Genomic DNA, 25,752 nt, shown 5'->3' on the forward strand with positions numbered 1-25,752 from the left:
TGTTTCACCAGCTCTGATTTTGTGGGAAGGAAGAGTCATGGCTAATAGTAGGTGAGCAGAAGGCAAGGGTGTAGTGAGGCAGTACCTGAAGTAGGCTGCGTCACATTCATGGAGTGCTTAAATATGCAGTTTAGAAATGGATCTTGAAACTAAGGGTACGTCTACACTACAGGATAAATTCGAATTAGCTTAAACCAATTTTATAAAACTATTATAAAGTCGATTGTGCGCGTCCACACTAGGCACATTAATTCGGTGGTGTGCGTCCATGGTCCGAGGCTAGCGTCGATTTCTGGAGCGGTGCACTGTGGGTAGCTACTGTAAAAGAATGAGGCCAATAATGTCGATTTGCGTCCACACTAAGCCTAAATCGATATAGTAATATCGATTTTAGCGTTACTCCTCTCGTTTTGTAGGAGTACAGAAATCGATTTAAAGAGCAGTGTAGTGTGGACAGTTGCAGCATTAAATCGATTTAACGCTGTTAAAATCTGTTTAACAGTGTAGTATGGACCAGGCCTAAGAGGGAGCCAGTGGAGTTGTGTGAGGGAGTTTATTTTATGAAAGGAGGCACCAGCATAGGCTAAACTGAGTAGGAAGCCACAGAAAGGAGTTGCAGTGAGAGGAAATTAAGGCATAGGTACGTTAGCAATGTACATGAACAATGATTGTGCGGGTTGTGGCAAGGGTTGCAGACCTAAATAATGAGCAAGGCAAGTTTCAAGTATGATACCATCTTTGGTCATGTGGCAAATGAACTAACTGTGGCTTAAAGGGAGAAATTATGCTTGTCTTGTTCTTCCCAAAAGTAGCACTTCTGAGGTTAGAAGGAAGAATCACCAACAGTGTTTACACTTCAGTAGCAGGTCCTGTGAAAATTACTAGAAAAGAACTCCATACAGAAAGGATAATAGTAAAGCTGCACTTGGTCTGAGTAGATATGTTTATGGACAGACCCAGTTGTGCTGGTCATCTGATCTACGGACTTACTAGTAGAGGGCTCATCTATACTTAGTTTGAACAGATGCTGAGGCTTACTCTGGAGGGAGGGGTAAGGAGAGCAGTATAAGCGGTGCTAGCAATTAACAGACATGCATAGAGTTCAGGGATCAACTTTTATTCTTAAAAAATAATTTCACAAGACAAACATCTGTCATTGAGGTAAAGTGAGCATTATGGCTTCAGAGAACATACTTTCAAAGTTTCATAAGCAGTTTTGTATTTACAACAAGCTTTTTGCATGACTAGTATTTAGATGTGGAACATGTTTTGAAGCAGTTGCAAGTGTCAAGCCTTCAATCTGCTGAAACCTTTAATTGTTTTGGAGAAGCTAATGCTACAGTAATACGGTTCTTTAAAAGGATTAACAGTACAAGTGAGTACTTTGGTGTTTGAAGAGTACCTATTTAGTAGTTCATGTGGCTAGCCTTGGTGATCATCTGCAACAAATCTGTCCTTACAAACAGCTGGAAGCTGACATCTTGGATAATGGCAAAAGATGGGTTTTAATGTAAGTGACTTACCTACTTAAGCTTCATGATTTCAGGTAAGACTGATTTGTCCTCAATTATACCCTCCCTAAAAGCTAGACAGAGTGATGGTCTGCAGTAGTGCAAGGGCTAGTTTACCATGCTGGACATTTCTCAAATCTTATACAAATGTACCAGTCCTTACTACAAATTAATTTTTTTAAGCTAGTTTGTAGTATGTACTGTGAACAAGCTGACAGAACTATCTCAGGTAGAAGTATACTGAACCATGTGAACAAAGCCCTATATATTTTATCTCCATTTTATATTTTGATAGTTACCTATTCTTACCAGCTCTTTCACAAGAAGAAGGTGTACATTTGCCTCTTAGAGTGAATACCCTTCTTAAAGATCGCAATCTGGCTCTCTTTGCTTAAAGTAGAGTTTTATGGCGGTTAATCATACACACCCAGTACTTAACATCTGGACTCAAAGGGAAAGGGATCAGAAATATCCAGTGGATAAGGCATGGGCATATGAACAAACCTATGTCCTGCTACCAGCTTCAGTGCTAACTTGACTATTGGCAAGTTATACCCTCTGTTCTGCTGTAAATAGGGATACTACACTGAATAGTCTTAAAAAGCACTTTCCTAGGCATAGATGAACTATATTATGTTAAAAAAAAAATGCATCAGATCAGTGGCCCATCTAATCCAGTACACTAAATGTCTTACCAGCTGTTTCAAAGGAAGAAATCCTGCACTTAACCTGTTCCCAGAGAAAGTTTCCTCCTAATCCCCAATGAACACTTTATATGATAAAGTTTGAGGATCCAAAAATTTCGGTGGGTATTATTACCTGTAGCTAATTCTTAATTCTCACCATCTTTTCACAGTAAATCTTAATCTAGTTCTGTGGTAGCTGAGGAAATTTTTGGTATCTGCTTGAAATTTCTACTTTTCACTTGCATTTAATATTTCTTGTGTAACAAGAAGGGGAATAAAAGTTCCTACTTCAGCTACTCCCCACTTTGAACATGTTCTCTAATGTGAATAATCCCTCCCCTCTTGAGTTTTTTCCATGCCCCTAATTGTTGCCAGTCTTAAAATCAACTTGCTTCTCCTATATCCTTTAGGGTGAAGACAGGGAAAAGTTCATAGTCCAAATGGGATAATTTTATTTGTGACTGGTATAAGGGGCATCTGTAGCTACGACAGCCATGGGTATATTTAAATGAAAGGAATAGGGCAAGATCTTACGATTGTATGATCTGTTAACAAAAAGCTTTATAATATAACACCACCTCTACTTAAAAAAACTGCCACAATTGCTTTATATACACAATACTTGCCTTTGAGGTAAAGCAAAGGTTTTTTATATACTTTTTGTTTGTTAGGGCTCTAAACACTTTTTTGTTAACATCTTGTAAATTAAGTAACACTAACAGTCTCTGGATGAGAAACAGGACTAGATTAATACTGTTACCCAGTCATTTTTAACTACCCTGTTCAAATTCATAGTAAATTCCTATACTGCTACACATTATTATAATAGAGCAAGAAAATAAGTTACCATTCTTTGCTTTATGGTTTGACTTAAGTTCCATAGTTAATGGTGCTATGAGGTGTGGGGTCCTCAGCATGGTCCATGTGGTTTATCAAACTTATTCTAGAAGACAAACTGCTGTTCACTATTTGAAGGTAAGGCACATTAGTAAAGAAATTAGACACTTAACAGCCTGACTACATATTTCAACATACTTAAGGCTCAGACATTCTTATTTTTGGGGAATGACGACAAACCGTACCACACCCAGAAGAAAATATATTATGCAGAACCACAACAGTTCTGCCTTTTTAAAGTTCAAGTTGCAGCGTTCTGTAACAGTCTATCTGAAATTTACTATGATAGTTTGCTCTTATTGGAGGTGGGATAGAAAAAACTTTGGACCATTAACCCTAAGCCAAGTGTTACAGGGTTGTTTCACAGAACAGCAGCAGTAAGCAAAGTTCATTCCATTCAATACAGGTACCCTGAGGTTTTTCCAGTTTTTATTCCAAGGCTGTATGAAATTAATTGCCCGTTAAGCTTTTTATAGAGTAATAAATCATGTTTTCCATTATTTTGAAATGGATCTAAGTACACCATAGTGACCTTCAAGTGATGTAAAGACAAGTTTTGTTAAACCCCAGTTAGATACCAAAAGCTGGAAAAATGAATTCAACTTTTAAAATGTACAGCAAACAACTAAACAGGTTAAAACACTAACACCTTCCAGCCGGGGTAGGAGAATGAACATCCAAAATATAAAGAACCACATGAGTGATCAAGTACCCAATCAAAAACTACTTCCCTGTTGTTAGAACTGATGGTTACTCTGAGTTTGGTGTTTCCTCCCTCGTTGTTGTTGGGACCTAAATGCACAACTTCCATGTCAAATGTCACAGTTGATCCACAAGTAACAGCAGGCAATTGGTTTGTCATCTCTTTGCCATTTACAAATACTGCCCCTGAAACAGTCAAGATATTTAAACTTTTTTTTACAGTGCATAATGGTCAGGGGCAGAAGTTGGCTGTACCACTGATGAAGCACCAACACACTCCTTCCCCCTCCCAACAATGCGTATCATCATGTAATTTGCTCACTACTCAAACCCAAAGAAAACTGACATGTAAAATCATAGTGGAACTTTGTAACAGCGATACTAATTCTGTGCCAGTCTCAGCTCTTCCCAAAAACAAAATAGGTGGCATTGACAAAACATTTTAACCAGTACCTGTGACACTTTGCACTGGCATAATAAGCAAATATACTAGCTCAAACATAAGTGCATAGGGTGCCACTATTACATTCTTTATACACATCAGGAAATAATCAACTTAAAAATGTTTTCACTTGCCCTCCCATCCCAAACTATTAACCATGACTTTTCAGCAATAAAATAGAAAGTAGGGTTCACAATAGCTCTTAAATATTCTATTTAAGTTAAATACAGAGAGAGAGACAAGGATTAATTACCAAAGATTGCCTTTGCTTATCATGGACTGACTGAACTATCAAGGTAGGAAAGTTGTCAGTATCACATTCTTTCATTGTTAAGTGCCTGAGGGCAGGGACTCTTTAGGTGTTTGAGTGGTGCTTGGCAAAGTTTTGGGTAACTAATCAAATGGAAGCTTACCAGTTGTACTGTTCTCTTTTATCAATGTAACCTTAAGTAAAAATCAGTTGTACTTTTCTTACAAAAAAAAAATGGCCATACTACTTCAGACCAATGCTCTATACAGCCCGACCACTATGTTGTCTTGAGAGTAGCCAGTGCCAGATGCATCAGAGGGAATGAACAGAACAAGACTATTTATCAAGTGTTCCATCCATATCAACTGTCAGCCAGTCCCAGGTTCCTGTAGTCAGTGGTTTAGGGACACCCAGAACATGGGGTTGCATCCTTAACCATCTTGACGGATCTATCCTCCATGAATGTATCTAATATATGAGGCACAGGGCAGGCTTCAATAGTAGCAGTCAGTAAAAGGAAAGCTCAGCTCCAAGCAGGTTTTTGTAAATGGACACTAGTCTCAGGAACTGAGTTGATTTTTTTGAAGTCTTAGAACACCACATGCAAATTACTAAAGCATACACACTATTAAGCAAACTTGTGAATGTTAAAGATATAGTACACTTCCATGTGGTTCACTGCAAATAACAGAATTGAACTGCTCAGGTTGCTGGAAGCTGTAACAACACTTCAGCAAAAGATCAGCAGTTAGAGATAAATATGTTGTAAAGCACACAATGTACGTGAGACATGGCCAAGATCTTCATAAACAAGTAGATTATATTCAACAGTGCAATATTAATGAGCTCACCATTTGTACTAATGCATACTGCTTTATCTCGCTGTAATGAGTCATAGCCGTTCTGCTGTTCCACACAGACTCCTATACTGTCTCGTTTGTCTGGCTGGCCAACTGTTTCAATTCTATGAAGAAGAAAGTTCTGAATGAACAAAACCCAGTAAAAACTGCAGCCCGGTTCATACCGAATCAGCACTACCTTATAAAGAACCTCTTTACAATGGCCCCAAGGTGTCCACCACAATTTCATGCAAACTTTGAGACCACCTCTGCTGACTAATTGATCATGTAGGTCCTTAAGACCAGCTTCACCATATACTTCTCTTCAGCTTGTAGTAGATGCTCATCTGGCATAGAGGTTACAACTGTATCTTTTCTCACAATTTTCTTTTTGTTTTTTTGTTAAATATTCCCCCTAGTGGTGTAGCCTGTGGCCTGCCATTTTCAACAGGCACAATCACAAATTTAGTCATTGTCTATCAAACTATCAACATCACATTTTTAAGGCAAAATGCTCTACTTTTGGCAGGTACAGAAGCCCCATGTGCAGCAAAATCTCCTTAAAAGGGACTCAGAACATAACCCTGATTTAAGTTATAATAGAGGGAATGAAAGTGGGTTTAATGTAGATGATATCCATGACAAAAGGAGGAGGAATCATGCAGAAGAATAAGGTGCAATCTCTATCAGATTAACACTGTACACTCTTAAGGCGTTGCCATTCATCTATTTGAAAGGAAAAGTAGGATCAGTAGTGCTAGCCAACTGTAAAAGGGTAAGTCATTGCAGAGAGGCTAGAAAGGCAATTTGTTAATTTGAATAGAATTGTACCTGATATTTGCAAATGTCAATTATTAGGGTATTGAAAATAAACCCATGATCTGGGCAACTAAATGCTCAGAGGCAGCCGGCTGCCACTACAGAATTTCTGAGCTTACTATACTTCTGCCATGTGCATAGTTACCCCTTTTTGTTCTAATCTTTATTAGAAGTTAAAGTGACTGTTACTAAGGAACCGACCAGCCATACAGCCCTATTAATAAGCAGCCCTGTATTGGGTCATGGATTAATCCCTCAGGGTGAGAACATACTGATGGTTGCAGGCTGTTTCTCTAGCTTTTATTATAAAGAGTAGCAGGCTCCCTTAACAATTATGGGACCCTAACTCATCCGGCTAACTTTCTTTGGATAGAGAAACCATGCCTTTGGTGGGGAAGGTAGGGGCAGAATCTTAAAACAAGTAACAGGAAAAGTAATTTGCAAACCTGGCTTCTGCCAAGATGAATTTATAATTTTGATAAAGAACTGACAGAGACACTTTCCCAATGATCAACCAAACAGATGTGTGTGTATAGATGAACCACTGAAACCTAATGCCCACATCCCAGCCAAGGGCCAATAATCAGGCCTATAAAGGGGAGGGAGGCAGGCCATATAAGCTGTATGTTTAAAGATACTTCTATAAATGGATCTGTTTTCTTCTGTCCTGTGAATCATACATTTACCTCTTACGCTTTGTTGTTCCCCTAAAGATGCTGGATAGTTTTCAAAAAAGCCCAAGTGATTTAGACTAGTACATTATGTTGACTTTCAAAGAAACAGACTACTAAGTGGCAAAGTCACTCCTAAATCCCTTGAAAACCTAACCTGCCCTGTTTTGGGGGGGAATCGGTTTTCACTGGAGCTGATACAGCTAATAATTTATAGCATCAAGGCAGCAGAGGTGTTCAATGCTTATTTTCCTTCAGTCTTCATTAAAACATTTAATGGTGACCAGATACTTAACACAATTAATATTGTTAAGGGGGAAGGAATACAAGCCAAAATAGGGAAAGAACAGATTAAAGAATATTTAGATAAGTTAGATGTATTAAAAGTTGTCAGGGACTGATAAAATTCATCCTAGGGTACTTAAGGAACTAGCTGAAGCAATCATCTTTGAGAACTCATGGCAGGGGGGTGAAGTCTCAGAGGATTGAAGAAGGGCAAACATAGTATCTGTCTTTAAAAAGGGGAACAAAGAAGACCTAGATAATTACAGACCTGTCAGCCTGGAAAGATACTGCACCAAATTATTAAACAATCTATTTGTAAGCACCAGCATGATAATAAGGTTATAAGAAATAGCTAGCATGGATTTGTCAGGAACAAATCATGCCAAACCATCCTAATTTCCTTCTTTGACACGTTAATTTTCTAGAGGATGGTGGAGAAGAAGCAGATGTGATATATCTTGACTTTAGTGAGGCTTTTATCACAGTCCCACTTGACATTCTCATAAGCAAACCAGAAAAATGTAGCATAGATGAAATTACAATAAGGTTGGGGCACAAAGTAGTTATCAATGGTTCACTATCAAATGTGAAGGATGTATTGTGTAGACGGGTAGAGTACTATTCAATATTTTCATGAATGACTTGGATAATGGAATGGAGAATACGTGTATAAAATCTGCAGATGACACTAATCTGGAAGGGGACGCAATTAGAATTAGAAGGATTAGAATTCAAAGGAACCTAGACCAATTGGAGAATTGATCTGAATTCAACAACATGAAACACCAGACCAAAGTACTAAAGAAAAATCAAATGCACAACTACAAAACGGAGACTATCTGGCTATGCCAGGGGTTTTCAGTCTTTTTTCCACTTGCAGACCACTAAAAAAAAATGTTGTATGGAGGTATGGACCCCTTTGGAAATCTTAGGCATAGTTTGTGGACCCCCAGGGGTTATTGGGTCACAGGTTGAAAGCCACTGAGATATGCAGCAGTACTGCTGCAAAGGATCTAGGGGCTACAGTGGATCACAGATTGAATAAGAGTCAATGTGATGCAGTTGCAACAAAATAAATAAATAAAGCTACTATTCTGGGTTAATGGAGCGTTATATAGTAAATGTCCTGCTCTACTTGGCACTAGTGAGGCCTCAGTTGGAGTCCTGTGTCCAGTTCTGGACACCACATTTTTATGATGTGAACAAACTACAGGGAGTCCAGAGAAGAGCAATGACAGTGATAAAAGGTTTAGAAAAGCTGATCTATGTGGAAAGGGAAAAAACACTGGGCATGTTCAGTCTCAAAAGACTGAAGGAGGGCAGGGGGGAACGGATAAGTCTTCAAACATGTTACAGGCTGTGCTGTGCTGTGCTGTCCATGTCCACTGAAGGTAGGACAAGAAGTAATGGGATTAGTCTGCAGTAAGGGAGATTTAGGTTAAATATTAGGAAAAACTGTAAGAGTAGTTAAGCACTGGAATAGGCTTTGAAGAGAGGTCATGGAATCCCCATCATTGGTGGTCTTTAAGAACAGGTTAGACAAACATCTGACAGGGATGGTCTAGGTATACTTGATAACCTGTCGAGGTCCTACGCTTCTGTGATCAGTCAAACTTCACAAAGATGCAACAGCTGCTTCAAGAACTGGAAATTAATAAAGCCCTTTTTTATTACATTGTATGATTTGAGAGTAGTCTGGCAAATTATTAGTTCCTTCCTTCAAGATGTACAGGAGAAATCCAAACTGGAACCATGGTGTACTCTCATATTCGATCAGATTTTTCAGTTCTCTGGAAACCATCACTGAGATTGTTTTTTTAGCTGAAAGCTGTCATAAAGCAAACAAAAATCCAAGTGTCTTGAAGTTTTGCATTTTGAATTGATCCACAATGAGAACTGTTTGTACAAAAGAACCTTAGATAAGGTTTACAATTCTCATCTGCGATATTTATAGCGTTCATTAGGTCTAGTCATTACTGCAGTTTTATAAATATTAACTTAGAAATGTTCAGATATCGTTAATGTCTTCGTACATTAGAGAACACCAATTCTATGCCTCTCCAGTTAATGCAGCATCTCTTTGATTTTTTGTCTGGAAATATGTATGTTTCCATAACACAAAGCTGACCAAGTGCACTAGCTTATCTGTAAATTTAAAACCCATTTTCAAGTAAGTGATCCATGGCTTTGATCTATCACTTCATGCACATTGGTGTATATGACTGAGCAGATCACAGAAACAAGCTGTACTAGCAGTAGAGGGAAGACAGAGCGATTACACAAACAGCAGGACAGAACAACTGGACTCAAGGGCAACAGTGTGGAAGTCCTTACAAACATAATATGCCAACACACACAGTATAAAGACCATGGGCATGGTGGCAGGCTGGGCACCCCAGTAAGGGGGTAAGTTTAAATTGTTAACAAGCCCATGGGTTTGGTGCAGGACACCATTTCTTAGCTTAATATTTTGTCAGTTCCAGCAGCAAACCATCCCAGGAAGCACAGCCCTAGACAGGAGGAGTCGTATATAAGGGAACTTTTAGAAAGACTTTGCTATGACTGTCTCAGTGGTGTTCAGGGATAAACTGCTATTCATTTTACTAATGAAAACCATTTGATCTAGAATCCATGTTTAGGATGACTATTTTTCTCTGCAGTTTTGGAGAACTTGTGACCTGGAGTTGCTAAGTGTATCAAGAACATGCAGTAGAAAAACTATTTAACAGACCATGTTTTAAATCCTATATCATCACTTTGCTGGAAGGCAGCATGCAGCCCACAAGATGTCCTCTCCTTGTAACTGCAGGGAGTAGACAGATATACAAGATCAACCAGAGGTTTTTATAGTTAATGAAATCGAACACCCCCCAGTTTTCTTTAATCTCAAAACAGAGAGATGCACAAGCCACCATCCATCATATGCACTTATTTAAGAATTAGCTGTAGATCGATTAGGCTAAGCCTGCCACAATCACCAGGGCACACTGTGTCACCCTGTCAGACAGCCTCATTTACCCAGCTATTATATCATCTTGAATTGCTAGTGCAGCTGGACTAATCTTGTCTTCCTACTGCAAGGATAAGCATTACAAACAACTGCCATCTAAAGAGCAGGGGGTGGTCACCCTGGAGACTCTCTCACCATCCCTTCCAAGCACAGCTCCATGGGGGCAGCAGAGAACTGGGAATAATGTTGGCCCAGGCCAATTACATCATACCCTCAATTATAGCCTCATCTAAATGTCTTGGTTGGTGACACTCCGATCAAATAGATCTAGTTATGAGAAGGGGACATATGAAATGCTGGTTTTATTACAGCTTTGCTACTCACTGGAGGGGCTATTATGCCTCCTGAATATATGACAAGAGGATTATCTGTAACATGAGTCTTGCCCATTTCTATCCAGGAGCCTGGTTATCCCTTTGTGAATGTACCGTTGAAACAGATGGATAAAGCCAAATGCCAAGTATTGCAGCTAGTGAACTAGCAGAATCTAATATATGCTTTGAAATGGGAAGCTCTTGTGGGGATTGGGGAAAGTAACAACCTATTTTCTAACTTTTGAGATTCTCTTTAAAAGACAATGTTCCATCACATCTTTTGCAGACGCATGTGGGCTAGTGCTCTGTCATACAGAAACATGATCTTTCCTCAGAGAGAACGAGCAAAATCCACACTACAAAAAAACTGCACGTCGAAAGAATTTTCATCTTTGTTACCAATATGAAAAGTTAAGAGAGTCACTGGTGTGAAACAGAACGAGGGAAAGCCTCAACGCTCTGCATTTAATAGCACAGATGCTTCTGTGCCAAGCAATATTAAGCCTAGTGTTTTATTTGAGATGGAAGCTGTGGAGCTCTTTGCATCCATGGCAGACAATGGACAGTTGAATATGCCCTTGTCTTATGACCATCCAAAGCCAACAGAATCCAAGTTTCAGGGTTAGGATTAATGTAACATCATCTAGAAAGCTACCTCGATAAAACACCATAATCACAGCCCCTAAACTACCAGTGGAGTTTGCAGCAGGACTGTCAAGCCTATCACACAAAAACTGTCAGTCTGTGTAATAAGAGAAAGGTGGGGAAAAGCTATGGCTAAGTCTCTTAGATCTACAATCACAACTGACACCGCCTGGCAGATGAGACATTTCCACAGGGACTCTCTTCTTCCCCAGCCAAACAGCATCATCTCAAGGGAAGGACTCAGTGCACAAAAGCTGCCAAGGTTTCTAATCTCACTGTTGTGCCAAATTAAATTCTTAACTCTGAAAGTAAATTCCACATGCTACCTTCTCCCCTCAGGAGTTTCTACAGATGGCGACCAACAGTCATCTGACCAGAGCTATAATGATGCTAGAGGTGGCATCTTTTTGAGAACTTACTCCACTGCCAATCAGTCATTCTTACACTGTCACATGAAAATAACGTTCCAACAGTCCTAGAATAACCACCTAGGAAAGAGGTTACTGTTTAGGAGACCTAATCCAAAGCCTACTGGAGTCGATGGAAGAATACCAATGGGCTTTAGATCAGGTCACAGCAGTTGCTGAGAAGCACCAAAAAAGCTCTAAACACCCCACAGGTCCACTCAGTCTAGGCTAATTTGGGGACCTCACTGAGGACGGAATAGAGCACTTCAGCTCCTGTTCTAGGTTAGGATGGATCCCACAAGAGGGTCTTGGACTTTGTCCTGAAGAACTAGGAGGTGGAAGCAAAGAGAGGAAGGTTCGGGCTTCACACACAAATGGGACTGCGTATTATGTACACGCCACTAAGTCAGTGATTTGGGAGTTTACAACTTAGAGGCACAGTGAGGTTTGAGTTCTCTGTACAACACAGCGGTAGCAAAATGAGAGAAAACAGGTAATTCCGTTTGCATAAGTGCCTCATGCAATGGGAACACAGCATGTACTTGCCTGAACGTTAATGTCTGCCCACAGAAGTAAGTAGGAGCTTTGGAGTAGAGCACGCCACATGACTGAGAATCATTTCGAAGTGCTATGTTTCTTCGACTGCTCAGGCTGTAACCCTCCAAACCTGCTGTCCATTCTTCAAACAAACACAAAAACATGAATTACTTCACTGGCTATCACGTGGGGAAGGAGCTTCAGTTGGCTGCCTCCAGTCTTTTTACTTCATCTGCAAGTCAGAGCCAAAGCTCTGGGTCTAACCTCTCATGGATATGCAAAAGGAGTGAGAGAGAAATGAGGCATTTTTTGTAATATCGTGATTGTTGCCAAAAAGATTAACCTGCATTTGACTCTTGGCTATGATTACTTACAAAGAAGTGACAAAAATGTATATTACACAGTTTCCTTATAAAATTAATTGGGACTAGAGATAAACTGGCGTTTCCCTCATTTCCAGCCAGTTTAAGAACTAGCCTTATAGACATTTACAAATTTATTAGCTGTAGATTTTCTATAATAATGAGGAAAAAAAAAATAGGAAAGATCTTCAGTTGCATCAGTCAGTGAATCTTGCTAACCCCTCTGCTACCTGTCTAAATAACATCACAATGAGATAGGACCTCATTTCTCAATGGAAGCCTAAAAGTTCTACCCTCAAGGAAAGCAAAACTCCAGGCTATTACAGAAACCAAAAATCCTTGAGGAAAGCCAGAACGAGAGTGAACGCTCCATTTCTCATTACAACCAATACAAAAGGGAAGTAGGTAGAAAACCCCTGCAAACAGGCTCTGACACAATGACAGATGTGAATTTAAAATTCTTCATGAAACATGAATCTCACACCAGCATTTCCAAAGTGCAGGTGCTGCTCCAGCCCAAGCATCAGGTTGATAGCTACCATGTGCGCTACAGAACTAGTTGCAGTTAAAACTAAGCAAAGAATCCAACTGTAGAAGGGTACGTAGCTAATTACCTTGTATTATTTAGATACACATTTAATTCCATACATTGCAAGGCGGCAAACTCCATTGTCTTCAGACAGCAAACAGCTCCACAAAATCTACAGCACGTTATGGGTTTTTCACACACACACACTATAAGCTTCAGAAGACTAACAACAAAAGTTTATACCATGAGGAACTAATGTAGAACGGCCAGTTTGAGAAATACTCCATGGACTCCATTCCTGCCGTCCGTCACCCCGGGCACAGACTCTGAACTGGTAATCAACATTGGGGTCGATATGTAGTACTATGAATTCCATCTCTGAGCCAACATACACATCTTCAAAGTGATTGGCAGTACTCTTGCGATACTGAAGCCTGTAGTCTTGTGGTATAAAGTCATCATCCACCTAAACAGACATTTATTCCATTAACAAGCGATCATGACCATTTCTTCCCTGGATTTCTTTGAACTACAATGTAACCCAGTAGCAGTGCAAGTTAGCAACATTTGTCCTTTGCAAGGTAAGGTGACCAATGGCTGGTCTTTGTTAAAACAACATCCGAAACACAACATTCTTACATACTTCTGGGGAGGAATGGCAAGGAAGATAGAGCTATCAGCAGCAATTTACATATGTATGGTCCTACCAACCGTACCTTTGATTTAGTGAATTATAAAGGAATGCCTTCTGAATACTGAAGAAAGCAATTAGCCAAGCGTCTGATACAAAATCTGAGGTTCTTTACTCACCCACTGTACCTACCAGAGTACCAAATATTTAAGGGTGCAGAAGTTTAATGGGGTAGGGACTGTTTATCTCTATGAGTGAAATCCTGGCCCCACTGAAATCAATGGGAGTTTTCCATTGTTTGTACAGCACCTTGCACAATGGGGCCCTACCTGCAATTACCTACTGTAATATGTATCACCACCAAGTATGGATTCTACAAGATGTTTATTTCTAGGTCAATCTGTGCTTCTGACAAATACATGCCACTAAGACCTATTTCGGCAATTGCTATTTAGATGATGGTGTCACAGAATTAATATTTCTGTACCACTCATCTGTTTAGTGGGAAGTGTTACAGGCTGGTTTTTGGTTTTGGGGAAAGGGGAGGGCTGGGTGAGGTAACCTCCTGCCTCTTCCATTTCCAACAGTTTGGCCCAAGAAGAGAGGAGGAGTGGGCAGTTTTTTCAGCTAGCTCTGGTTGTAGACAGACCTGTTGCACTAACTGGCAGATGCTGGGAGACAGCAGGTACTATCAAGCAGCAAACAGGTAGCCCAGTGCCAGACTGAGTGGTCTAAGGGCTGGATTCTCACGTGAAAGTCTTCATCCACACACACTTGTGCCTCAAAATCTACCATAATGTGCACCTGGATCAAACCATAACATACAATTTCTTCCAGTGTGTTTTAAATCCCAAGTCAGAAGGAGAGGATTCCCTTGATGGAGGAAGAAATACAGCGTGAAAGTGACATTCAGTTTGAGAAAGAATACTTCTTTTTTCTGAAACAGGGTCTAAAAGAGAACCTGAGTGACATTCATTCAAGAGATTTTACTCACCTTACACCACCGGACTAGGATACCGCCAGGCTTCTCAGTAAGTTCTTCTATCTGTACAGGTGGCCGAGACGCTACAGTCCCATGGCTGAAGATTTGATTTTTCACTATAGTAAGAAGACAGTCATCCAGCTGGGCAGATAAACAAGGCACATCAACCAAGGCGGGCACTTCTGGCAAGCTAAGGAAAGAAAAATTGCTGACATGTAAGGGAACAGCTTGTATACAATTCTATTCCAGCCATACACTTAAAAGACAACACATGTGGGGTTGATTATTTTTTTTTTAACTCTATACTTCAAGGGACTGGTTTTAAAAATTAGAACATTAAAGGAATTCCAGACTTCAGACTTAAAAGACCGAGGAAGTAGCTAATATTTTGGGCCTAATGATGTCATCTGTGTCTCAGTAATCTCTTCTCTTTCATTGGGATTGACGAAAACTATTGCAAACAGACAATCCATATTTCAAGAGAGACCATCTGAGGACTCAACACTACTTGAATGATCAAGGCCAACCCCTTTCAGAATCTATATGTAAGTGGGACAGCAAAGCCTGAAATAAATTTGAAATAAGAGTACCTAATGTCCATTGCCTTAAAAGGGAACAAAAAAAGCCCCCCAAAAAACCTATGTAGAGGTATGTTAATAATGATCCTTGCTGCATTCTCAAATCCCTCCACCAGACTGATGTCTCTTACCTATCCAGCTGAATGTGCAAAGCCTTTTTTGTAAAGTTGCACAGTTTTTCATTCTGCTCTCCCATGACCTCATGGATGACACACTCTCCTGGAATGAGAGAGTAAAAAAAATGTTCCTGGTATGAAAAATGTCCCAAGAAAAACAGTCTTCATATCAAAGAATAACCAGTGCTGAAGTGAACAGTTAAAAAACAATTTCAGTGTTTTCAATGCTCCTGCAAGACACTTAGCTAGAACATATCAGTGTTGAAATTCTGTTAGTTAATAGTATAACGCCTATATAGCATCCTTTGATGACAATCTTAAAGAGCTTTGTAGGAACAACTATGAGAGAGTTAGGTGATTTGACTGAGGTCCCAGACAGGAACAGAGCTGGGACCAGATGCCAGAAATCATGGCCTTATCCTCTGGCTCCAGCACTTGACAGCCCAACTACTTTAAGAGGGAAACATCATCAGAGAAAATGTGGAGCATCTTTATCGATTAGAACCTGAAAAAGCTAAAACTGGCAAATAAATTATAACAGTTTCAACAGTGTGCAGAATCAGGCCCTGCTCATCATCATTAATGTAATTTTTTTTTTCAAATGTAACATTCTATGATAGTCTGTGCAGTGTAAGGTAGGGATAGATAAACAGAAAGCTTTTCAAACACATCAGCTTTGATCCCCTACATTTACGTGGAAACCCCTGAAGTTACTCGAAGATCTACAGTGACTTCTGCTTAAATCCAGCTTGGACTCTTCCCAAGTTTATCATCTGATGAGCGTACAGTGATCTGTGGGAGCTCAGTCCAGTTCCAAGTGGACAGTTGCCAACATTTAAGAAAAAAGAAAAACGCACACTATATTTAGCAGCAAAAGACTGAATGTGCATGAAGACTGAACTCCCTTCTTGCTCAGAGGTGGCCCCTCTAGAATAGAGCCACTGTATAGTAAAACTTTTACTGCCACTGTCCACACAGGTAGCTGTGGCCCACTGGATTAGAAGTAGACTAGTAGCCAGGGATCCGGGAGCTCTGATATAAGGTCTTATCAGACTTATACAAGTTATGTCACCTCCTGTGGTCAAATGGAGATGGTGTTAATACCAGCTTCACAGGAGCAGGCAAAACTATTTGGAAAGTGACAAATTGCTTTGGTGGAAACAGGACTTCATTCAGACAGCCAAGCCAGAAACTTCCTTAAGCACAAAACTCACATCCAAGTGCAAGTAGCAGACTGTACGACGTGTTGCAGTTCACAAACCAGAGAGCACCGTGGAAGAAACTTAAAGTTGAGACAGACAAGAACAATGCAAGGAAACAACCAGCCCAGTCATGGCTGAAGCAGGCCACAGAATAGGTTCTCCAGTGCAGGGACATAGACAATAGCGACATTCCTTTGTGACTAGCTATTTATTTGGTAATGATATGGAATAGTTTACCCTTAATGGGACACTTCGACACTTCTATTGTTTTCTGTCCCAACTGCAAATCTCCTGGAGAAAAGCAGGACTTTCCTTGCAGATATAAATGGGATGTGAGGGAGGCAAAGGTCAATGACAGGCAATACAATATAATCCTTGAACTTTTGTACACTATGTTTTTACTCCACAGACTCAAAATAATTTCCCTCCAGTCCCAAATGCTGGAATAAACATTCACTCTATTTTGGCAGAAACTCATTTTCCAATATAGAATAAACTCAAATCCAAAATTATTTTCTCCTAGAGCAAAAGCAATTAGACCACATAGGGTGAAATTTACCCCCTGTGCAAAGGACTAGCACAAGGATCGGCAACCTTTGGCACGCGGCTCGCCAGGGAAAGCCCCTGGTGGGCCAGACCAGTTTGTTTACCCACCGCATCCGCAGGTTCGGCCAATTGCAGCTCCCACTGGCTGCGGTTCGCTGCTCCAGGCCAATGGGAGTGGCGGGAAGCGGTGCAGGCCGAGAGATGTGCTGGCCGCCCTTCCCGCAGCCCCCATTGGCCTGGGACTGCGAACCGCAGCTAGTGGGAGCCGCACTCGGCTGAACCTGTGAACGCAGCAGGTAAACAAACCAGCCCGGCCTGCCAGGGTGCTTACACTGGAGGGCCGCAGGCCAAAGGTTGCCGATCCCTGGACTAGCATAAGACCTATGCACCACTGAAGTTCCGCTTAGGTTTAAAATAAACTGCCAGCTTAACAGTACCAAAAACAATACAGATGTTTTGTTATTTATGAGGGCATCAGAGATACATTTTATTTTAAAGAGGCCAAACACAATCCATTGCTTCTACTTTGGTGGTCTGGAAGTTAACTTTGTGGGAATATATACCCCTGAAAGCAGGTACTCTCCCCTGTAACGTTCCATACTTCAACCCATTTATACAATAATCCTAGGGTTATATACCAAAATGCTAAAATACGGATCCTCATAAGCAAGCATTGATATGTTTCCACCCACTCCACCCCCAATTCTGCAGAGATCTTTAAACCTTTACTAGTGTTGGTTTAGTATAGGCCCATTTCAACCAAAACTTGCTGTTCGTAACATGCACTACGATCTACACTGGGGTGGGCAAACTTTTTGGCCTGAGGGCCACATTGGGGTATGGAAATTGTATGGTGAGCCATGAATGCTCACGAAATTGGGGGTAGGGGTGTGGGAGGGGGCTCCGGACTGGGACCAATAGGTTTGGAGGGCAGGAGAGTGATCAGGGATGGGGCAGGCAGTTGGGAAACAGGGGAGGGGGTGAAGGCTCTGGCTGGGGGGTTGGGCTCTGGGGTGGGGCTGGGGATGAGGAGTTTGGGGTACAAGAGGGGGCTCTGGGCTAGGATCAAGGGGTATGGAGGGTGGGATCAGGGCTGTGGCAAGGGATTGGGGCATGATGGGGAGGGGGATGTTCAGGAGTGCATGCTCTGGGTGGCGCTTACCGCAAGCAGCTCCCGGAAGCATGTGCCCCGCTCCAGCTCCTATGCGGAGGCATGGCCAGGCGGCTCTGCGCACTGCCCCGTCCACAGACGCCACCTCTGCAGCTCCCATTGGCTGTGAACTGTGGCCAATGGGAGTGCCCCCTACGGACAGGGTATCACAGACAGCCACCTGGCCACACCTCTGCGTACTATGTAGGAGCCGGAGTGGGGGTCATGCCGGCTGCTTCCTGGGAGCAATGCAGAGCGGGGCAACCCCCCGACCCTGCTCCCTGATGGGAGCTGAGGGCCGGATTAAAAGGTCTGACAGGCTGGATGTGGCCCACCAGCCATAGTTTGCTCGCACTGATCTACACTAACCTTTAAGGAAAGACTTATAGGAATGTATATTTTAAACAGCCCCCTACCTTCCTGGAGCAGATCATCAGCTGTACTGACTCCATGTTCTATTAGTTTCTGGCATTCATCCAATGGCTTGATGCTCTCTTGTTCTATGGCATCCACTTCCTGCAGCAATAACACTAGTCGCTCATCCAGCAGCTTCCACAGGGTCCCTTTTAAATCATTAAAATGCTGCTCAAGTACATCCCTTGTCAGAGCTGCACTCTCTCTGATCTGACTCAAGACAACAGAAAAGAGAAGGATTCAGGGTGAGCAGCTGCAAAGAAATATTCCTTTATCATTGCATATCACATTGCCAGCATTTGCTGGTGGAAAGCTCTATGCTAGGTCAACTTTTACAAAGGCTCTCAGACAATTAACAAACCTACTAGGATGGTGTCATTGTAGGATACTCATTTGATTAAGGGTACAAAGCAGGGGAGAGAAAAGGTAGTGAGGCTACCCAAGCAGAAAGACAAGAAATGAAAGCAAAGCAAAACTTGTAATCTTTTAGAGAAGGATTAAGAACAATGAGGAAAGCCACATGAAACTGGAAGAGAGGAGAGTATCCTTAGGACAATTATCTCCCCCATACACAAACTAAGGGCTGGTCTACACTACGGGGGAAAATCGATCTTAGATACGCAACTTCAGCTACATGAATAACGTAGCTGAAGTCGAAGTATCTAAGATCGAATTACTCACCGTCCTCACGGCTCGGGATCGATGTCCGCGGCTCCCCCTGTCGATTCCGCAACTCCGTTCGGGTTGGTGGAGTTACAGAATCGATATAAACGCGTTCGGGGATCGATATGTCGCATCTAGATGAGACGCATTATATCGATCCCCAAGCAATCGATTGCTACCCGCCGATACGGCGGGTAGTGAAGACGTACCCTAAGAGTGATAAGCCTACAGTAATAGAGTCACAAATCATGCGGACAACAGGATGCCTTTGGCCAACTACAAGGTAGCCATGGCCAAAATAGCCCAATGCAAATGAGACATATTGAAAATGTAACCAATTCAAATCAAGCCAGAACATATTAAGTAAATCAATTTATTCTGGGACTACTAGACGATAAAAGTGTGGCCCTCATTACTGTAGTATTTGAGCACCTCTATCTTGAGGTATTTATTCTCACAACACCCTTGTGAGGTAAGACAGTACCATTATCCCCATTGTACAGATGAGGAACTGAGGCACCAAAAAGGGTAAGTGACTTGCCTGACATAACAGAGAAAGCTTGTAGTAGAGCAGGGACTTGAACTCATATCTCCTTGGCTAGTGCCCTAACCACTGGACAACCCTTCTACTTTACTCAAGAGATTTCCTTTCCAGTATCTATAAACTATGTAAGTCTCCTGAGGAGAGTAAATACATTAGCAGCTTATTTATTCTCAAGTCAGGGAAATTTCTCCTCTCAGCAGAATTTGTGTTCATCCTCAGCAAGAACATCCATAGACACTACTGTAACCTACGGGCTGCTCCTTAGAGCTGCAAGTCTTGAGCGGGTGCATTAAAAAGGGAGAGCAGCTCAGCTACACAAGAAGTTTTAGAACAGAGTTACAGAGCCTTAATATCATGGGTTGTATTGAAAGCTAGAGAGAGAAAGTGTCTCAGGCAATTGCACAGGACCTGTCATGTCGTTAACACATTAAGCAGCAGTGTGGTATTTCCCATCCATCCAGAGCACTAAAACAATGAAATATCCACTCCTTGTGCAGCCGGTCCTTCCCACACACTGGATTCACGTTAGTCGTGAGAATGGCACTGCAGCACACAACATTAGAACAGAGATATAACTGTGTGTATTTTAACATGTCAAAGATCTTCACTGTTGGCTCACCACATTGTACTTGAATATTTCAGCATGCAGAGGCCTTATCCAAAGCCCATTGCAGTTAGTAGAAGGACTTCATTGACTTCATTGCAGTTTGGATTAGGCCTATCACAAATATGACCGGCCAGTATTTGAAGAAACCTACAAGTCAGCTCCACAGAGTGGTTTCAATGTTTACTCGGTCTGTCCATCTGTGTGTTTGAGTCACTAATTTAACTTTAACAGGCAATTTCTAAGTTACAAGAAGACTATCACATAGTCTCAAATCAGATCAGACAAGTATCCTGTCACGGCTGGTACTCCAGAAGAGTAAGAAATCCTGCATTCAGTATCTCTTCTTTCTGCCTATATTTAGAGGCTTAACCCCAGAAGTGTGAGGGTCTGAATCCCTTCCAAAACTTACTTTTTTTGTATTTACTATTACAACTCTGAATAGTCTTGTTATCCATGTAGGTGATCGATCATTTGTTTGAATCTTACTACATTTTTTGCCTCAATCTTGGTGCAACGAGTTCCATGGGCCAACTTACACAATGTGTGAAGGGGACTTTTGTTTTGTTTTTAAATCAGCTGGAAATGGATCACCTTTGAGTTTCATTGAATGTTTCCCTTCTTCTTTTATTAGGAGTCAGGGTGATCAGTGACTATGCCACCTTATCCATTTTGATTCTATGGATATCGTAAGAATCTTTATTAGAAAAAGTTGTTGTTACAGAAAGTTTACTACAAAGTTGATTAAGAACCCATTGCATAGGATTTTTTTTAGGAAGGAAACATCTGAATACGTGAAAAATTAATCACAAGCTAAAAGTTAGAATTAACCACTCCACTATGAAGTGCTTTTATGATTTACACACATAAGGAAATGCTGCAATATAAGCCAAGCCCTAGATGTAATTTCTAGATCTTTAGAAGTACTGACAACTAACACAGGAAGCTCTTGGGTTAGGTAAAGTAAATTTCCTCTTCAAGCAATCTTCATGATCCTCTGCGGCTGCCACACAGCTTGGCTTCCCCTCACTTGTTATTTTACGATTTAAGAAAAAAAGGAAGTGTTTGGCGGTGTATACGCGAGGCGGGGGTGGAGGATGACAGAAGAGAATGGTTGTTCCCCCAAACCCATTACTGTTTTGGATGCGTATACAAACTCAATCCGTATCAGAATCTCAATGCTAGAGCTAGGGATGTGCAAAGAGAAGAGAAGACGAAAATACTGAAAGTAAAAACACACACAGAGGCTCGAGAATGGACTTGAGTACTGTAGTAAAATGGTCCTAAAATGGAGGTTGATGCTGCAATGCTAAGTGGTCCTGCCAGCTGTAGCCCAGTCTAGGATTCTTGAGATTTCCAAAGGCTCTTGTCCCCATGTGCATCCTGCATAGTTGATTTACGTCCTCCTTTGTCAGATCTCTCGTTAGCGTAAACTCAACTGTGGACAACTCAGCAGATGACCAAGCTCACAGTGGAAAGTGAATCCAGGGGAACAGAAACAAATGCATACAAGCACAGAACCATACAGCAAAGAGATCAACTGAAGTAGCAGGAACAAGGAAAGATTCAGTCCTAATGAATGCAAAGTCCTGTACTCAGGGAGAGGAAACAAACAGCACAAATAAAGGTGAAGGTAACTAAGCAGTCACACCCACCAAAGTAACAGAGCGGTTATACTCACCATGCTAAATCAAGTTTACTGTCATTTGTTCCATTATACGTTATGATAATATGCAGCATTACCACTGCAGCGGGGATTGCAAAGTTTGGATGAGAGCAGCAGTCTCCAAACTTTTCAGGGTCACACCTCTTTTACCCCATCTGTCCCCCTTCTCTCCGAGCCAGGGCCAGCAGTGGGGACAGGATGCAAACAGGGGTAAGGGGGCCAAGGCCACAGCTGGGGGCAGGTGTGTGTCCAGGAGTTGGGGCCCCGGGCCAGGAGTGGAGCCTCAGGTGCAGGGCCAGAAGCCAAGGTCAGAAGCAGAGCTGAGTGGCATTCCCTCCCTGCGCCCCATGGGGGTTAGCCCAGGCCTCAGCTGCACTCCCCTGAACAGTCCTTCACCCCTCCCGTGGGGGTGGGGGCGGCACTCCAAAGTTTGAGGACCTCTGGACTAGAGACATCTATGAGGCTCATTACCTTGAGCAGTTTGCAATAACAACAACTTTGAAAACCACTGTGATTAATGAACATTAATCCTCCACTTGGTCATAACATCAGGGCACTAACCCACATAGGTTTACAACAGAGTTCTATGGTGCTGGGATCAGTTTCAAGGAAATTATCTGATCACAACAGAAACGAGGAGTCTGGTGGCACCTTAAAGACTAACAGATTTATTTGGGCATAAGCTTTCGTGGGTAAAAAACCCCACTTCTTCAGATGCATGGAGTGAAAATTACAGATGCAGGAATTATTTCTACTGACACATGAAGAGAAGGGAGTTACCTTTCAAGTGAAGAACCAGTGTTGACAGGGCCAATTCGATCAGGGTGGATGTGGTCCACTCCCAATAACTGATGAGGAGGTGTCAATTCCAGGAGAGAGAAAATTGCTTTTGTAGTGAACCAGCCACTCCCAGTCCCTATTCAAGCCCAAATTAATCGTGTTAAATTTGCAAGTGAATTGTAGCTCAGCAGTTTCTCTTGGAAGCCTGTTTTTGAAGTTTTTTTGTTCAAGTATGGCTATTTTTTATGTCCAGGGAAACTGAAGTGTTCTCCTACTGGCTTTTGTATGTTACCATTCCTGATGTCTGATTTGTGTCCATTTATTCTTTTAGGTAGAGACTATCCAGTTTGGCCAACATACATGGCAGAGGGGCATTGCTGGCACATATCACCTTAGTAGATGTGCAGGTGAATAAGCCCCTGATGGTGTGGCTGATGTGCTTGGATCCTCTGATGGTGTCGCTAGAGTACCTATGGGGACAGAGTAGGCAACGGGGTTTGTTACAAGGATTGGTCCCTGGGTTAGTGTTTCTGTGTCATGGTGTATAGTTGCTGGTGAGTACTTGCTTCAGGTTGGGGGCTGTCTGTAAACGAGGACTGGTCTTCCTCCCACTGTCTGTGAGAGTGAGGGATCATTTTCCAGGATAGGTTGTAGATCGTTGATGACGTGCTGGAGAGGTTTTAGCTGGAGGCTGTATGTGATGGCCAGCGGTGTTCTGCTATTTCCCTTGTTGGGCCTGTCCAGTACAAGGTGACTTCTGGGTACCCATCTCACTCAAGTTTTACTTAAATCTATAATACCCATGTGGAGAAGTGAGGAAACAGATTGACAGAGCAAGACGGGTACTCAGAAGTCACCTACTACAGGACAGACCCAACAAGGGAAATCGCAGAACACCACTGGCCATCACATACAGCCCCCAGCTAAAACTTCTCCAGCACATCATATTTATGCCTGCATCTGTAATTTTCACTCCATGCATCTGAAGAAGTGGGTTTTTTACCCATGAAAGCTTATGCCCAAATAAATCTGTTAGTCTTTAAACTGCCACCGGACTCTGCATTGTTTTTGTGGATACAGACTAGCACAGCTACCCCTCAGACACTTGATCACAAGAGAAAAATTCTGTAAGATTTAAAATAAATGAAAGATCACTCCACAAGATGAACTAACACCAAGAGTGTTCTCAGGTCTACAAAAAGCAAAGACATTCAGGGTATGTCTACACTGAAGAGTTAAACCAGATAATGGGTACCTGAGTCTGAATGCATAGGTATGGAGTCAAGCAACTATATGAGAATCTTCACTTTGATTTTTTTCCTTAAAAGCAGATTTCTATCTTTCAAGGTTGCAGAAGAAAAACTTTAAAATGGGAACTCTAAAAGCCCCTAAACCAGAAGGTTGATAAAAACTCCAAAACGTTAACCTCTCATTATTTTTAAGACAATCTCATGATCGGGGGAGGGGCAGGCAGATTAATTACTTTTTACTTCTGGGAGCTGGCGAAACAGGGGCAGTTCTCATCTAGAGCTGCTCAGTCTACCTGCATCAGTTTTGCTCAGGTCATGTTGAGAAGATTTCCCGCCCCGCCAAAGTGCCCGAGACTTGTTTTAAATTGAAGCGTGGACGCCACATCATCTGAATCTGTCCCAGGAAACTGAGGGGTGGGTGTTCCAGCCCATGGACTAGGTGTGCCCCTACCCTGCCCCCCACTCAGTGTACCCCAACTCCTTGCCCCTATTTCCTCTGCCCCAGCACAGCCCCACCCCCGCCAGCACCAGGCCCCTGCACTCACCGGCACAGCTCTGCGCCCAGCTCCCCTTGACCCCATGCACCCCAACCCCCAGGCCCCAGGCTGCACTCCCAGTGCCCCACCTGCTTGCGCGCCTGCTGCAGCCCCCGCAGCCTCTGCTGCAGCTCCCGCCGGTAGCTCCGCGCCGCCTCCACGCTCTCCCGAGCCTCCTGCAGCAGCAGCAGCGCCTCACCCTCCGGATCCATCCCACTCCCTGCCCGGGCTGGGGGGACCCGCTGCTGGCAACAGCCGCCCGGGCTGGCCTCACACCCGGAAGCGAGCCACATCCGGCCAATGAGCCAGGCAGGAGGGCGGGGCACAAGTTTGGGGGGGTTTTTTGTTGTTGTTTTAAATCAAGGAAAACTTTATTGATACCCCAAAATGTACATATGGCACACAAGCTAGCATTGGTGGAGCCGAAGGAAAGCAGCCACCAAACCCAGGTCCTGATTGCAAAAAGCCCATTCAGAATTCAAGGCTACCTATGTTCATTCAGGCCCATCACTGAAAGCAAACACATCATTATACTTATGTTACCTAAGACAAATACATTGATATGTACAATAAATTACCATTGAATTTATTGTTACATTTTACATGTCTACACACTAGTAAACTATTAATTAATTAGAGCAATGAAAATACAGTCATTGCATTAAAATTAAACTATTTTTAATTTGAAATTTAAAAGTCACTCTGTAACACAGGAGAAAGGATGGTCTGGGGTTAGGGTACTAGCCTGGGGCTTGGGAGAACTAGGTTACATTTCCTGCATGGCCTCAGGCAAGTCACTTAGATTTCAGTGGAAGCTTGGAACCTAAATACCTTTGTGGATCTGGGACTTGGTTGCTTTGTGCCTCACTTCCCCAACTAGAAACTGGAGATAACAGTACTTTCTTTCCTCACACAGCTATTGTGAAGATAAATACCACTGAAGATTGTGAAGCACTCAAGTGGGAAAGTAATGGGAGCCAGATAAGTACCCAGGATAGATACATAGTATTAATTACTTAGAGCTTTTCTACACTGGCAATTTACAGCGTTGCAACTTTCTCGCTCAGGGGTGTAAAAAACACACCCCTGAGCACAGCAAGTTTCAGCACTGTAAAGTGCCAGTGTAGACAGTGTCTCAGCATTGGGAGCTTTGCCAGTGTAGACTACCCCTTTTATGATGTATC

At 42.2% G+C, this 25,752-nt stretch overlaps 1 protein-coding gene across 1 annotated transcript; it reads right to left on the reverse strand.

Moving 5' to 3' along the window:
• Positions 1–1,096: 1,096 nt before the first annotated feature.
• Positions 1,097–24,863, reverse strand: CRLF3 (cytokine receptor like factor 3). Its single transcript, XM_050921448.1, has 8 exons — positions 24,658–24,863; positions 18,528–18,735; positions 15,229–15,316; positions 14,532–14,709; positions 13,150–13,372; positions 12,025–12,157; positions 5,340–5,452; positions 1,097–3,982 (listed from the first exon to the last, which is right to left on the reverse strand). The coding sequence occupies exons 1-8, from the start codon at positions 24,859–24,861 to the stop codon at positions 3,729–3,731; spliced, it is 1,401 nt and encodes a 466-aa protein (XP_050777405.1). The 5' UTR covers positions 24,862–24,863; the 3' UTR covers positions 1,097–3,728.
• Between the last annotated feature and the right edge of the window lie 889 nt (positions 24,864–25,752).

Source organism: Gopherus flavomarginatus, chromosome 12 (genome assembly GCF_025201925.1).
Source record: "Gopherus flavomarginatus isolate rGopFla2 chromosome 12, rGopFla2.mat.asm, whole genome shotgun sequence".
Classification (NCBI taxonomy): Eukaryota; Metazoa; Chordata; order Testudines; family Testudinidae; genus Gopherus; species Gopherus flavomarginatus.

Excerpts from the sequence above, each read along its gene's own strand:
- CRLF3 (XM_050921448.1), bottom strand. The coding sequence starts at position 24,861 with ATGTGGCTCGCTTCCGGGTGTGAGGCCAGCCCGGGCGGCTGTTGCCAG. Across the intron at positions 14,710-15,228 it reads TTGCACATTCAGCTGGATAG|CTTGCCAGAAGTGCCCGCCT; the intron begins GTAAGAGACATC and ends TTCTTTCCTTAG. Across the intron at positions 13,373-14,531 it reads TCCTAGTCCGGTGGTGTAAG|GTGGATGATGACTTTATACC; the intron begins GTGAGTAAAATC and ends ATGTCTGTTTAG.